At 41.6% G+C, this 14,903-nt stretch overlaps 1 protein-coding gene across 1 annotated transcript in view; it reads left to right on the forward strand.

Annotated features, from left to right (window-relative positions):
* The window catches only part of NPNT (nephronectin), a 47,418-nt gene that overhangs the window by 15,596 nt on the left and 16,919 nt on the right, over positions 1-14,903 (forward strand). The window contains exons 4-7 of the mRNA XM_054383124.1: positions 1,188-1,280; positions 7,499-7,618; positions 8,543-8,662; positions 14,501-14,635. Of these exons, the coding sequence (XP_054239099.1) occupies positions 1,188-1,280; positions 7,499-7,618; positions 8,543-8,662; positions 14,501-14,635 (468 nt within the window). The remainder of the gene's footprint in view (positions 1-1,187; positions 1,281-7,498; positions 7,619-8,542; positions 8,663-14,500; positions 14,636-14,903) is intronic.

Raw genomic sequence — 14,903 nt, forward strand, 5'->3', positions numbered from 1 at the left:
AGTGTTAAGATTTTCATCTGAAAAATGGTTTCCAGAGTTACAGAGGATTCCTTGCACCCTGAAAATATTCCTGTTAGTTAATTCTACATCAGTAGAAATATATTTGTGTATAAATTCTTTTAATTTCTTCGAAAGCAATGCTTGTTTTATTATTGAAGTTTTGAAATTGTTGTTTACCGGTTTTATCTGTGTTATATTGAGAGAGGTACCAAAAAAAAGGGCTTCCTAACTATTTTTTCTTGGAGTTCTGTATTTGTACTCCATTTGGGAAATAAGAAATTGCCTGACAAATTTGACTCTGGAAGCAGAATAGAGACTGTATCTGTATAGCAGGTTGGTTAATAAATGCTTGAAATGTGCTGAGTAGAAGTGACTTGGATGTGTGCATTGATAAAAAAACATGTTACACTCTGGGTTACTTCTACCCATTCGTTTTTTCCACCAAAAGAAAAAAAAAAAAAAAAAAAGAAAAAAAACCACAAAAACAAACAAACAAACAAACAAAAAAAACCCACAACCAACCAAACCAAAAACTACAACCAACCAACCAAAAAACAGCCAACCAAACAAACACAAAACTGCAAACAAACAAAAACACCACCAAAAAAACCCCAAACAACAAAACCCCCAAACCAAACAAGAAAATAATTCCCATGCCAGAATCCAGACACCTGAAAGGCAAAACACAGCTTAATAAGGGGGTAAAGAGTGATGCCTTATAGCCATAGAGGAATACTGAACCTGTGCTACTGCTTAACCAGTGACTGAGCTATAGGTCTGTGTGGATGCCTCCTATGCCTTTGGTGTACACATTTTCTGTATAGCTAGGGGGTACTCCAGGTTTACCCAATTTAATGACATGATAGGACATGCATACGTAGAGCAAGTGAAGGCTATTGCCTACTTGCTGATGAGGTATCAAAAGGGTTCCATATGCCAGAAACAGCAGGATGCAGTGTTGTACAAAAATGGAGCACTAACAAGTACCTCACTCTTTCCACATGTAATGGAGTGGTGATTTTTGCAAGTGCACCTGCTGTTTGAACAGTGGCAGCTGAAGCATGTAATGATGCTGAAGGGACTAACATAAATGCTGCTGTTGGTTGGGTCCTTGCCATTTGTTTTAAAATAAAGCACTGCCAATTGTAACTGAAGTGGAAGAATAAATAATATTCTTCTCTTTGCAGCTATATGCCAGCCAGGATGCAAACATGGTGAATGCATTGGGCCAAACAAGTGTAAGTGCCACCCGGGATACACTGGAAAAACCTGCAACCAAGGTAAGGAAGTGAAGTCCAATAAAGAGAATTTTCCTATCCTCCCACAAATGCTCTGTGTCACTTGCATTTATAGGGGAATTAACTCATATCCCAGTTCTGTTACTGCTGTGCTATTCTGATACTGAGACTGACACCGGTAGAGAGAATGCCATCTGCAGTGGGGTAACAAAGGGAAACATTGCTTTTGTTCAGATGAGGTCAGTGAGATGAATGGAAAGTGTGTATTTATGTGCTCTCCTGGATCTGAATCAAATTACTTAGAGGCTGTGGTCAAGAATGCTAGCTCATAAAGTCACAATATCTGGGTTTGGATAGTGAAATAATACTTGCCAAACCAATTTTCATTCATGCAGTCTTGTTTTTGTTTCCAATCCTGAAGTAGCTAGGTAGCAATAAATTGTAACGCCCTGGAGAACTGGAAACTTGAAGTATTCTCTTAATGAACTATCAGTAGTTTCATTGTGGTTTGTTTGTTTGTTTTTTTTTGTTTGTTTGTTTGGTTTTTTTTTGTTTTGTTTTCCAAAAAATTACCTCAAAGCCATGTAATTGTATAAAGATCACAGAGTATAAATCAATTATAACACTTGATTTATCAGATTTTGATGCCACAGACATGTTCAGAAAGACATCTCTAAGACTGTTGTATTTTCTAGCCTATGTAAAAAGTTTGTACATTTTCTGAGGATGCTGAGGAAGTAGGGTAGAAAAGTGTGACATTTAGAACTATGTTGTTGTTGTTCAGAAATGTACCATGTAGTTTGCCAGACTTCTTTTGACATGTTAATTTTAGAGTGAGCTATTTTCTTTTAAAATAGATACATATTTGTTTTCAGATTTACTAGTCCTTCCCAGACTTATGTGGAAATGAACATTGGATTTTTCAGTTTTATTTTAAGCCTCATTTATTCTATAATAGAATGGTTTGGGAAGAGACCTCCAAAGGTCATCTAGCCCAACTACCCTGCAGTGACCAGGGACATCCCCCACTACATCACGCTACTCAGAGCCTCGTTGAAATGGGGCCTCAGCTACCTCCCTGGGCAACTTGTTCCAGTGTTCCACCACCCTCAGTAGAGAACTTATTCCTAACATCTGATCTAAATCTACTTTTCTCTAATTTCAAACTATTGCCCCTCGTCCTATCACTGCAGGCCTTTGTAAACAGTCCCTCTCCAGCCTTCTTGCAGGCCCTTTTCAGGTACTGGAAAGTCATTATTAGGACTCCTGGCACCGTTTTTTCTCCAGGCTGAACAACCCCGGCTGTCTCAGCCTGTCCTTGTAGGAGAGATGCTACAGCTCCTTGATCATCTTCATGGCCCTCCTCTGGATCCACTCACATCAGGTCCATGTTCTTCCTGAGTTGAGGGCTCCAGAGCTGGACACAGTAATTCAGGTGAGGTCTTACCAGAGCAGAGTCAAGTGGCAGAATCATCCCTCTGGATCTGCTGGATGTGTTCTTTTGATGCAGCGTCAGATTATTCTGTCTCCTTTTCCCTTTACTCTGGGCTGATATTTAGAGGATGGATTGTTATGATTTTGTTATTTCATACCTGTTTAGGTCAGTCTGGAACTCTTTTAGAAAACAGTGCTGTGAGCTAAGAGTTTTTCTATGTACACATAACAGTTTCTATATGTACCAATTAACAATATCAAGAGAGTGCTTTCTGGAAGGTGCAGTATTGAACTAATCTATTACTTTCCACTAAAAGGAAGGAAAAAGGAAGGGAAAAAATGGTGATAAATGATTGAAGGAAGCCTTTTAGGGAGTATTGATCAAATGTTCTTGATGGTATTGATGGTAAGGTTGCCATGGCAGGTGTATATGAGGTTTCTGAGATGCCTGATGGCTGTGATGTCTCAAATGTACAACAGTTCAGGTGACTGTAGCCTGTACCTATTCCATTATATGGTGACACACTTGAGCTGTTCCTGGGGTCAGGGTATCTGTTCCTGCCATATGCTGATTCCATGTTAGGATGAGACCTGAAAGTGCATAGTGGATGCAGTCTGGTTTTGCTAGGGAAAAAGATCAGTTTGCACAGGATAAGTGTGGCCTATGCTATTTTACCTTACTATGTCACTTGTCCTGTTCAGTCCATGGGCCGTGTTTCTTATTTCCGTTCTGGAATAGCAATTGGTAATAACAGAAATTAATGATGTTGGCAGAAGAAATGATGGAAGTCTTTCTAGGACGTGTGAACAGCGCTGCACTGCAAAGTGTGCTCAGCTTCTTGGTGAAAGGTGTTCTTTGAGTACAGCAGGCTAGTCAACAGGCTTTACAACTCCTCCATTCACAGACTTCATGGATCAAGCTGTAGTCCAGGCACCAATCCAAGAGAAGAACCCAGCATTACAGCAGGACTGTTGAACACTGCTTGTGTGATGATGCTTGGATGTTTGTCCTTTTCTAGTGGCAATTTAGATCTCACTTTAGGTTGCTCAGAATTTAGGATTAGCTTATTCTTCTAGTTTGTTGCTATCATCAGTAAAATTGCAGTGACTTTGCAGAAATGCTAACCCTCACAGTATTCAAACCTCTTGAGTGGCTTCAGTGTTTCCCTTCTAGCTCTTTGATACCAGGTTTACAGTTATAACCAATGAAAAAAAAAAACTGAGCAACTGGAAAGTACCCTGTGCCTGCTCTCTTAATTTATACAATAAAACCAGAACTAATAGTTCTTTCAAAATGTGTTCATCAGAAGATTGATACCTGCTCTTCAGTAAGACCAGTATCCACAGAAAAATACAAATAGTTGGGAAAGCATATGCAAGTTAATTTCATGTGGCTGAGAAAGATTGGCTTTAGGCAAAGATGTAGAAGGCCACTTTTCTGTAACTTGCTATCCTCTTAACTTTTTTTGTTTCAGGAAGGTGATGCAAAGTTTGCTGGTTTGTTTTTTTTAATTAATTTTTGTCAGCATTTGAGACAGAAATATCACTTTTTATGTATTTATTTATATTTAGATGATGGAGTAATGCATATTGCAAAGGTCTGGTAATTTAATTTTGATTCTGCCTTCTTCCCAACCTGTGAAGAGGAGCTGCTATATTCAAGTCCACCTGGTCAGAGGAGCAAAGCACTTCCATTTCGCCCTCTGGATCATCACGCAAGAAATATAGCATCAAGGGGTGAGATGGGCCTGGATTTCAGGTGGTGTGCTCCTCTGCCTGCACTGCTTGAAACAGTGATACAACTTCTTGCCAAGGGGTTGAAGGCTTGATAGACCATTGGCTGTGATGCAAAAGCTGAACCTGCAGCGTCATTAGCATGCAGAGCAAGTAACTGGTTGGATTTCCTTGATGCTGTGTGCCTGGATTCTGAAAAGGCTTCACCCTGCACTATACTTCTGGTTGTAACTTGCCTTTGTTTCTTCCCTCTGCTCTTTCAGGACTAGCACTTTTTATGTGGTTCTGAGTCCCATTGTGGGAACAATGAAAGAAAATTGTGTATCGGGTTAAGTAAAGACAAAACTGATTTACCTAAAGCTGGAAGTTGAAGAAAATAAGCATTAACTTCTGCCTTTGGCAGCTGTTGATTATTCAGACTAAGTGACAGGAACAGAACTCTATTAGGGTGTTACAAATCTGTCATGAGTTTGCCATGGTAGTGTGGTGGTAGTTGCTAGAAATGAAAGCTGATCTACTGTTATGGTGACAGCAGTTTGATTTTTGTACTTGGCTTCTGGTCCCTGCTTTTGTAGTTTGAAATTCTGAGTAAATTTGGTATGGAATATTTGACCTCTGTGTGGCCTGATCCAAGTCAGCTAATAGGCAAAAGAAAGGAAGAAAAGGGCTGACTGCCGGAGTCTTCTGCAGGAGCTAATTAAAGAAGAAAGCAGAGTGTATCACATCTTGCTAGGAATAAGTGCCCCATTGTTAAGTGTGCAGTCATTATTCAAGATCCTGTGTGGCTCCACACAATGCTCAAACAAGGCACATCTGGATTTGCCAGCATAGCCTTCTTGTCCTTTCCTTGCATTCACATTTTCATTTAATTTGTTTAAAAACAAAATACTTCTGCACAGCAGCCTGCGCTTCTGTTACAGATCTGCTTCCCCAGCACTCAAAATTTTCAGTCTGCTGAGCTGTGTACAGTAGTGCCTTTGGTTATTTTGAAATTAGAAGTGCTAGTTTTGCACTGATTGTACAATTGTAGGCAAAATGGGAATTTCAGTGGCTGAACAATGACATTCTCAAGTGCAGGAGAGCGAGTGGACCTTCCCACATAGAAATTAAAGGGATTTGTGGACCTTCTTAATAGTGTTAGGCTTTATATTTTAAACTCCAGTGTGAGATTAGAAGTGACTAAAATAAATTAACAGCATTTTATTAAAAAGAAAAATGATGTTAAAATGTTATTTTTGTTACTCTGAGTTTATATGTTTTAGTTTTCAATTTTCTTGTGGAAGCTTCTGCTGTTTTCTTCTCTTTTGAAGCATAGACATTTATACTGAGATGTGTTTATAGATGGTGCTTGAGATGCAGAATTGATAAGTAAGCAGCATTTGTTCAAAAGTATGTTGCTACAGCTGATACTTCGATTGCTAGCATTAGATTGAACTTGTCCTTGAAAAGTTGACCTTACTTAAGGAACAAGGAACGCACAAACAGAGCACAGAAATAGCAGGAGTGTTTTGGTGCTCCCCAGTCCATGTGCAGTACATCCAGACTCTTCTGAAGGACACCTTGTTAGAGATTATGGGTGCATGGAGATGGATCAAAAGACAGACCAGCATATTCATACAGGCCTTTATGTAGTACCAGTAGAATCACAGAATATTAGGGACTGGAATGGACCTCGAAAGATCGTCTAGTCCGTTTTTATCTCTAAACCTGCTGCTTTTCCTGAGGCCTTGGAAAATGAAGTAAAATGGTCTTATCCATCAGTTAGGGGAGGGGTTGTGGGGAGAGGCAAAGAGACATTCATGCTTCCTTGACCCAATGAAGGGGAAAACAAAGTAGGTCAGAAGATAACAGATTTAATGATAAACACTGTTGGGAATTGCTGACTTCATTCTAGCCAGAATTTCTTTTTTTGTTTGTTTGTTTGTTTGTTCGTGGGTTTTGGTTGGTTGGTTGGTTGTTTTTTCTTAGTTTTCAGTTTTAGTGTCTTAACTCTAAGCCTTCACATCGAGTCCACAGAGAGTATGTGGTTCCTTCTCAGCTGGCACATTATAAAGTGGCTGTGTGTCTGCCTCATGGTAGGAGCTCCAAGGTGTACTTTGCTGCTGTGTGAGTTAGAGTTTTGATGAGAATGTGCTTAATAGTGGAGATGGCTCTTAAAAGAGTTCCTGGAATTAACAGTGACTCTCTTACTGTAACAGACCTCCAGACAGCATTGTGTGGTACTTCAGCTGAGGGTTGGTAGCTCAGTTGTTTAAGTACTTTCTGGCTGGACTGATATATTATTTTCACATTTATTGTCGTTTTTACATAAGTAACAGATTATTCTGATCCACCCAGATAAAACCAAGACATATTCTGAGAAGAGAATTCTTCAGGAAATATTCACTCAAGCTTTACTTCTTCTTAAAAGCCTTGTCTACCAATATGAAAATTGTAGGCTGAATATTTTCAGTTTTAGTCATGAATTCTGTATTCAGTTGTGAATTTGAAATAGTAGCCCTCATGGATAGTCCTTGACAAGTATCACTGATGTCAGATACGATTGTTTTCCCAGTATTTTCTAGATGGTAAGGAATACATTTTATCTGGGAGATTGTGCAAAGGAGGTTAGCTTTGGCTTTCCTGCCTTCCTATGCGACTAATTTTGCAGCATGATGGTGACTCACTGAATTGCTATCAGAAGCACTGATAGTGATTGCAGCAGTGACACTTGCTTTCTCCCTCTTCTTCCTCCTCCTCCAGAGCTCTGGCTGGTCCTAGACATGGCATCAACATGAAGAGTGTCAAGAGGTGGGCTGGGCAGCCAGAGCTTGTGCCTTCCCTAATGAAGTGTCTGTTGGCAGTTTATTTAATGCTAATGCTGTCATTTCTGAAAGGGTTCTGTGACACAGAGGAAAATACACCCCTGGGCTGGAGGGGTGAACAGTGCTTCATGCCAGATCTTCCGCACACTTGCTGTCAGCTGCGTTACGTATGAAAAGCTAATTGCCATATTTTTCCTTCTTTCTCCAGGAACCTGAGAGAGTAGTTTGTTCACACATACTTTGTCTGTTTTCTTTTCCCATCTCCTTCTCTTGTTCCCTTCATCTCAGATCTGAATGAGTGTGGGCTGAAGCCACGGCCATGCAAGCACCGCTGTATGAACACCTATGGCAGCTACAAGTGCTACTGCCTCAACGGCTACATGCTCATGCCAGATGGAACCTGCTCGAGTACGGCAAGGCTTGCTGCTTGCTTGCTTTTTGTTTGTTTGTTTGTTCCCAAGATCCCTGCTTGACTTGTCCTGGGAAACTGTAATGAAATGAAGATGAGTCCCAAAGTAAAAGATTAATCTTGCTGGAAGTGAGGCAGTTGCACGAGATGAGATTCTTTTTCCTAATGAAATTAGGCTGAACAAAACACGAGCAAATATTTTGATTTTTATTAGTTTTATTACAAGTTTCCCCAGAAGTATTTTTCAGTGCTGTAAATCACTGTTAATTGGCCTTCAAGGACAAGTGCTTGTGGTTTTCATTGCAGTGAGACACCTGCAGTTCTGCTCTGTTACGTCCTTATGAGTGTAAAGTCATTAAAGCTGAAGATATTGGTTGTTTGAGTGGTATAAAATTGTATTGTCATCTCTCTGGAGATCAGCTTTCTCTTTGCTCCTGTAGAAGTGGATATTTTGAGTGCCTGGACAGAGAGAAAGGGAGAGAAATTTTCTTTAAGTAAAGATGCTCCTATTTTAAAATGGCAACACTGTCCGGGAGGGCATATAGTACATTCTGTGCTGTATATTCCTCATAGGGGCTGCATTCTGTGACACAAATTGCTACACTTCTTTTGTAAGGGGTTTTTTGTTTGTTTGGGGTTTTTTGTTTAGGGATTATTTTTTGGGTTGGTTGGTTTGTTTGTTTGCTTGGGTTGGGGTTTTTCTTTGATTCTTGTAGGGATTTCTTTTTTTCTTTAGTGGAAAGCAAATTTTTCCTGCATATGCATTTGCTCTTTAAAGCATGAATGGAACCCTGTCAAAACTCAACAAGTATTTTTCCACTTCCATCATCGTTGTAAGACATTTTAATTCCCCCAAGTTTTTTAATAATTTTGTGGTACTGCTGAGAGTCTTTATCTAAATATGCTGAATTATTTTTCTCCAGATGCCCTTTCTTGCTCGATGGCGAACTGTCAGTATGGATGTGATGTGCTGAAAGGGGAAGTGCGCTGCCGCTGTCCCTCTCCAGGACTGCAGCTAGGGCCTGATGGCAGGACTTGCATAGGTAGGTGGTCAGATGTAGGCTTCATGTATTTATTTATTTGTTTATCCAAAATGCATTTTGTGTTTGGTTTTTTTTTTTATCATTGCACTGAATGCAGTTCAGAAGAGTTTATAAGAAGTGGTTGGAATGCATCATCCATGCACTTTTAAGACTTTACTGATAAGGATTGGGATAGGAGTGTTGCTTAGGTGCTCTCAAGTGGTGTGTGTCAGAGATTGTCAGTATTTTCCTCCAGTCCTGCAAGCTTCGTCAACAAAAGGTCCCTTCCAACCCAAATCATTCTGTCTGTAAATCTATTTAAAACTTGCATGGGCTGCTTGGCATCCAAGCCTTTGGCCCTTACATTCCTGTTACTTGGTCTTTAAACTATTACTAACAGACTGGAAAATACCTGCCTGCATAAAAAATGGAGTGGAAAGGTCAGCTCTCCCTCAGCCCCACCAAGGTGGTGCCAAGGCTCAGGGACCAGAGGGATAATTCGTGCAAATCGACATGATACTGGAATAAGGTGGAGGGCCGTGTGTGTTCCCAATATTCATGGGATCAAAGTTGCAGTCCTTCTTCCATACAGTGAAACTCCAGGCTAAAATAAACTCAGGAATTCAGAGGGTATAAAAGTGAACAGTTTTGTTGCCACGTTCCTGAATGTTGAAAAAGTGCTTGTGGTTAATGAGACTGTGTTGTGCCACATTCTGGTATGGCCTGAAGAACAGTGTGATGTGTGATTTCATTAGTCATTAACTCTATGTCCTAAATGCTTATGATTCTCCAGTGATTTTATTATTGATATCTTATGCACTGCTACTCCTCTAAAACCATAACAGTTGCACTGATAGACTGTAAGAGAATGTGCATGGCCTAATTATCCATTTGGGTATCCTGGCTCTCTACAGGGGAGGTAGTTCTCCAAGTGGCTGACCTGTGCTGACCAAGAATTGGTTGACAGAGCAAGGGACAAATTTTAGATCTTCTGATGTGAGGAGCAGGCTCAGCTCTGAGTCAGGGGCTTTCCAAAGTACGTCTTGGTCCTGTCTATGTCTGCAAAAGAATGGGCAGACCAGGAGGAAGAAACCCACCATTGTCACATGCTGAAGGGATTGACTAGTGATTAGTCACGCTGCAGAGAATATGGCAGGCAGGGGTCTTTGGAACAGTGAGATGAATGGTTTTTAAGTATAATTTTGAGGAAGTACAGGAATTTGCTAGAAAAAGACTTGCAAGATTCTCCTAATGTGCATTTTTATATTCAGGCAAGCTTCATACTTTAAAATAAACAAGTACACTTTTAATGCTGAAGACTAGCACTTGAACTAGTAATATGAAGTACTTTCAGTTCTCAAGTGTAATTTTTCTAAACCCCACTTTTTTCCCAGAAAGTTGAAGACTGGTATCATAACCTGTTTTTAACATTTCCCCCCCAAAATTTCAGAGCAGTCTTGTACAATACAGGCCAAGTAGTCACAGCAAGAGGTATCTGTGCTTCATGAGTCATAACATGACCTACTCCCCTTTATTGGCAAGAAGTGATTGTGACATGCATTTTTTGGTGTTACTTCTTTATCAAGTTTGAGTCGTACTAATATGAGTGAATACTTCCAAGAATTGAAGCTGTTTGAGGCTGTGAGCTCTAGTGAGGGGGCTGAGTATTGCTGCAGTACAAATAGAAGTGTAGATGATGGTAAAAAACATTGAAGTGTGCATTGGCTGCAGCTCATGAAATCCTCATTTGAGGAAAGTTTGAAAGACAGCTGGGAATGTCATGTTTATTTTCAGCACAGGTGGAAATTCCTTTAGGCATTATTCTATTTTTGGTTTAACCCATGCTGATCATTCTTTTGTCACAGTGTTCCTTCCAGACAATCAGTAAAGAGCTACCAATCCATTTGGCTGTGAAGGTAAATCATATAAATTAAAATACAAGTTGAAACAGAATACTGTAAAAAGCATTCAGTAGAAATACAGATAGACTGATTAGTTGATTAATGGCTCTTGAATCAATAAATCAATCAGTATTACCAGCTTTTTTGGATTAGGATTTTCATTTAAAGACATTGGCAGTATACACATTTCAGCTTCAGGAGGTCTGAAATTATTTGAGGATTGAAAATAATTCTTTTCACTGTAAAATTCTTTCTAGTTGTTTTGGCTGTGTGTAGAAACTTGAAAATGTAGCCTTGTAAACTTTTTTTCTTTTTATCAGTCTCATTAGTTGTTTAGTGTTTAAGTTGGCAATACAGTCAAACAGTGGGAGAGAAAGAAGGGCTTTGTAATTCTGCTTCTGTTGAAGACTATCACATGCATTAGGTGCTGTCTGTTGTGTGCCTTTGGAGCAGCTCTGTGGTGTGGCTAAGCCTGGGCATGCACCTCCATGGCAGACCAGCTCGAGATCAGAAGACAAATCACCCCTTCACACCCTGGTTTTCCTAGGAAGGCAAACAGCCTTTAGGCCTAGGTGTGAACTGGCATGGGCCCATGGACTTGGAAGAAGGCACAGTCACTGTACTGTTTGAGAGCTGCAGGAAACTACTCATAAGCACTTTTGTAGAATCATAGAATGGTTTGGGTTGGAAGGGGCCTCCAAAGGTCATCTAGTCCAGCTCCCTTGCAGGGAGCAGGGACATCCTCCACTAGATCAGGTTGCTCGGAGCCTTGTTCAGCCTGACCTTGAATATCTCCAGGGATGGGACCTCAACTACCTCCCTGGACAACCTGTTCCAGTGTTCCACCATCCCTGTGGTAAAGAACTTGTTTCTAATGTCCAACCTAAATATAGTCTTCTCTAATTTCAAACCATTACCCCTTATCCTATTACTTCAGGCTATTAGAAACAGTCCCTCTCCAGCCGTTTGTAGGCCCCCTTCAGGTACTGGAAGGTTGCTAGTAGGTCTCCCCAGAGCCTTTTTTTCTCCAGTCTGAACTGTTCCCTCCAGTTCCCTCAACCTGTCCTCGTAGGAGAGGTGTTCCAGGCCCCTGATCACTTCATGGCCCTCCTCTGGACCCACTCCATCAAGTCCATGTTCTTCTGTATTGAGGGCTCCAGAGCTGGACGCAGTAATTCAGGTGAGGTCTCACCAGAGCAGAGCAGAGTGGCAGAATCACCTCTCTGATCTGCTGGCAATGCATCTTTTGATGCAGCCCAGGATGTGATTTGCTGTCTGGTCTGCAAGCTCACTGTCTGCTCACGTCCAGCTTCTTGTCCATCAGCACTCCCAAGTCCTTTTCCCCAGGGTTGCTTTTTATCATCTCATCCCCCAGCCTGTATTGTTAATGAGGATTGTTCCAACCCATGTGCAGGACCCTGCACTTGGTCTTGTTAAACCTCAAGATATTCACCTGGGCCCACTTCTCCAGCTTGTCCAGGTCCTTCTTGATGACATCCCATCCCTCTAGCATATTGACAGCACAGTTTCTAGCTAACGATTGAGAAGTGGTTTTCCCACCAGTGACAATCAGCCACCCACCTCTCATATGGAATGCAAGGAGCGGACTGTTCCATTTTCCCATTACTTCTTTGTCAGTGTTCAGCAGGGTATTGATGAGCATTTCAGTCCTGTGTCATTGGGATGTCTAACTGCCTAGAAAATGGATCAGTAGCACTGCAGTGCCCTCATCACCTCACATACTACTTACTGATGGGATTTTGCAAAACCATGAAGTATGTGCAGAGGGGGAGGTAGGACCAGACACCTGAGGTTTTGAAGAACATGAGGTGTATTCAGTAAGGAATCTTTTTCTTACTAAATTGCTTTTTGAAGTTGTGATTTAAAGATAAAAATAACAAAGAACTCCAACTAACTCGTACTAATGAAGTCTGAAATCTGCAACCTTGAAGTAATACTTTATTAAAGGGCAGAAAATCGTGGCTTGTAAGTTAAATAACAGTTAGGAACATGGTGGAGTTTATAAACTGTTAATAAATGCACTCAAACCCTAAAACTTCCATAGATTCAAGCCAAGGGGCAGATTTATAGGGAGATTCAGGCATGTGGAGAGGTTCCCAGTACTTGCCTTGTTTTTTTTTCACATTCAAGCCTTTACTGTGGCACTGTAGAAATGCTCCCATCAGAGAGTAAAGGAGAGCTGTTCTTTTGGAGCAGTCTGATGGGCCAGGAGTGTGGGAGCTGAGAGGCTGAATCCTTGCTGTCCTGCAGTTAAATCATGCAGAGTGGGATGGTGCCAGCAGGAGCTACTGGGAGATCCCAGCCAGCCAGTAATTCATGGATTTAGGTCACTTCTTTTGGCTGTGGGAAACACAGCCTGGAGAATTGGAAGCTCCCTCTCCCCTCCTTAGGTGGCTGCCCTAACTAACCATCAGTTTTATGGTAACATTTTTGCTGTGCTTTGCAAGAGACTCTGCGTTGGTCAGGCCTCTTTCACAAGCAGCATGGCATCAATCACTTGGCTTTGTTTTGCACTCTTGACACCTGCAGCTGAAGTACTCTTTTGGGAAGCAAATTGCAGGGAGAGGAAAATCTTGCTTTTCCATAGATCAAGAGCCTGATAGAGCAAAGGCTTGAACTGTGCCCTGTAGATAACCAACAAGCGTCAGGAGCGGTGTGCGTCAGAGGCAGCTGTGCATGGCAGGCTGCTGCCTCAGTGAGGAATTAGGGTTCAAGCACTCAGCGGGCTCCAGCTTGGTGTCCAAGGGCTACAGAGCGAATGGTAGCCCAGGCAGCTTTTGGCTGTCAGCTTGACCTCAGCTGAGAGTTTCCCAGACAGGGAAAGCAGTGAAAGCTGGGTGTGTATCAGATGCTCCCTGGGCCTGCCTGGCTTCGTAGTCAGCATCAGAACTGCATTTTTGGGGAGACAAAGGGTATCTGACATAAACTGTGCTTCACTTCTGTCTTCCCACTGCTCTGTCCTTGCCCAGAAGTTGCTTGCTGAAGCACTGCTTCAAGTCCTGATGGGAGTCCCAGGCAGGGCACGTGGAAGCCATCTGAGGATCCTCAGATTTTTAAGGTCATTTAGGTAGCCAACCCCTCAGTGAAAGAGGAGTCAGCTACAGTGCAGGGTAGGAGACAGCAAAGAGCAGATACTCAAAAAGCATTTGGGCTGTGGTAACTAAGTGGTATGAGACCCAGAAATGCTGCATCTCTGACATTAGCTGATGCTGTCTTTGTTTAGAGCAAGTCCTGAACAGATGAGGATTTCCTGATAGGCTCAATGGAGACATCATGGATTAGGGACACCTGAGATTTTAGAAAAACAAACCACTTCCTACAGCAGGGCGATGTACTTCAAATATACATGTGTGGCCTGTGCTGCAGCAGCAATACTTCAGGCACATTTCAGAAAAAGAATTACTGAGGTAGTTTCTATAATCATTCCTTGCCTGGAAATCCAGGTGCAGGGCTTAGTGGGACAGAAGTAGGCTACACGAATAACAGAAAGTAGCTTTTCTTCAGACAAGTACCATTATGGTTGTAAGGATGAGCGTTTTGAGGCCTTGGAGAAGCTGTTGTGTGTTCTGTGAGGAATTAGAGAACGTCTCCTTTCCAAAGGAAGGCTACCAGGATGGTGAGAGCATAGAGCAGGCCTTCCAAGTTCAGTAGCAGTACTCATTTTGCCAATGTGTCTCTTGTCACTCAATATTTGTACAGGCTTCTAGCACAGGAGGTGTGAAAATCTGGGGCTTGTGACCAAGAGCTGAACTGAGATGACACAGCCAGAAGCGGTGCTTAGGTGTTACTGCTGACAGCTCATAGCCATAAGGACCCGAACAAAAATACTTTTGCTAGTCGTCTTTAGTTTTCAATTGTGTGAAAGCAGTTTAATTTAGATAGTACAGATTATGTTGGAGCTGCTCTTGGGAGTGATGCAGTTCCTTTCTCTCCACAGATATTGATGAATGTGCTACTGGGAGGGTCGTCTGTCCACGATTTAGGCACTGTGTCAATACTTTTGGAAGCTACATATGCAGATGTCATAAAGGCTTTGATCTAATGTACATCGGAGGCAAATACCAGTGCCATGGTAAGAACAACTTCTTGTGTGCAAGTATTAAAGCTGCATGTTCTAAAAGGAAATTAATGGTTTAAAGAGGGATGTTTGCTCATTGTGGCTGAAACGTTGAAGCAGGTTGGCTTAGGTTGCACTGCATTTGTATTGTAGGAAAGAGTAGATTATAGAAATAGACTGTGAAGAAGAAAGCAGGCATTTGGCCCTCATTCTTGTAGTTGGTTCTCCTGTAGAAGCCAGTTGGAAAGCAGAGCTGCTGACCTCATGAATTCCTTCCAAAGCC

The sequence above is a fragment of the Indicator indicator genome, chromosome 8, assembly GCF_027791375.1.
Source record: "Indicator indicator isolate 239-I01 chromosome 8, UM_Iind_1.1, whole genome shotgun sequence".
NCBI classification, from domain to species: domain Eukaryota; kingdom Metazoa; phylum Chordata; class Aves; order Piciformes; family Indicatoridae; genus Indicator; species Indicator indicator.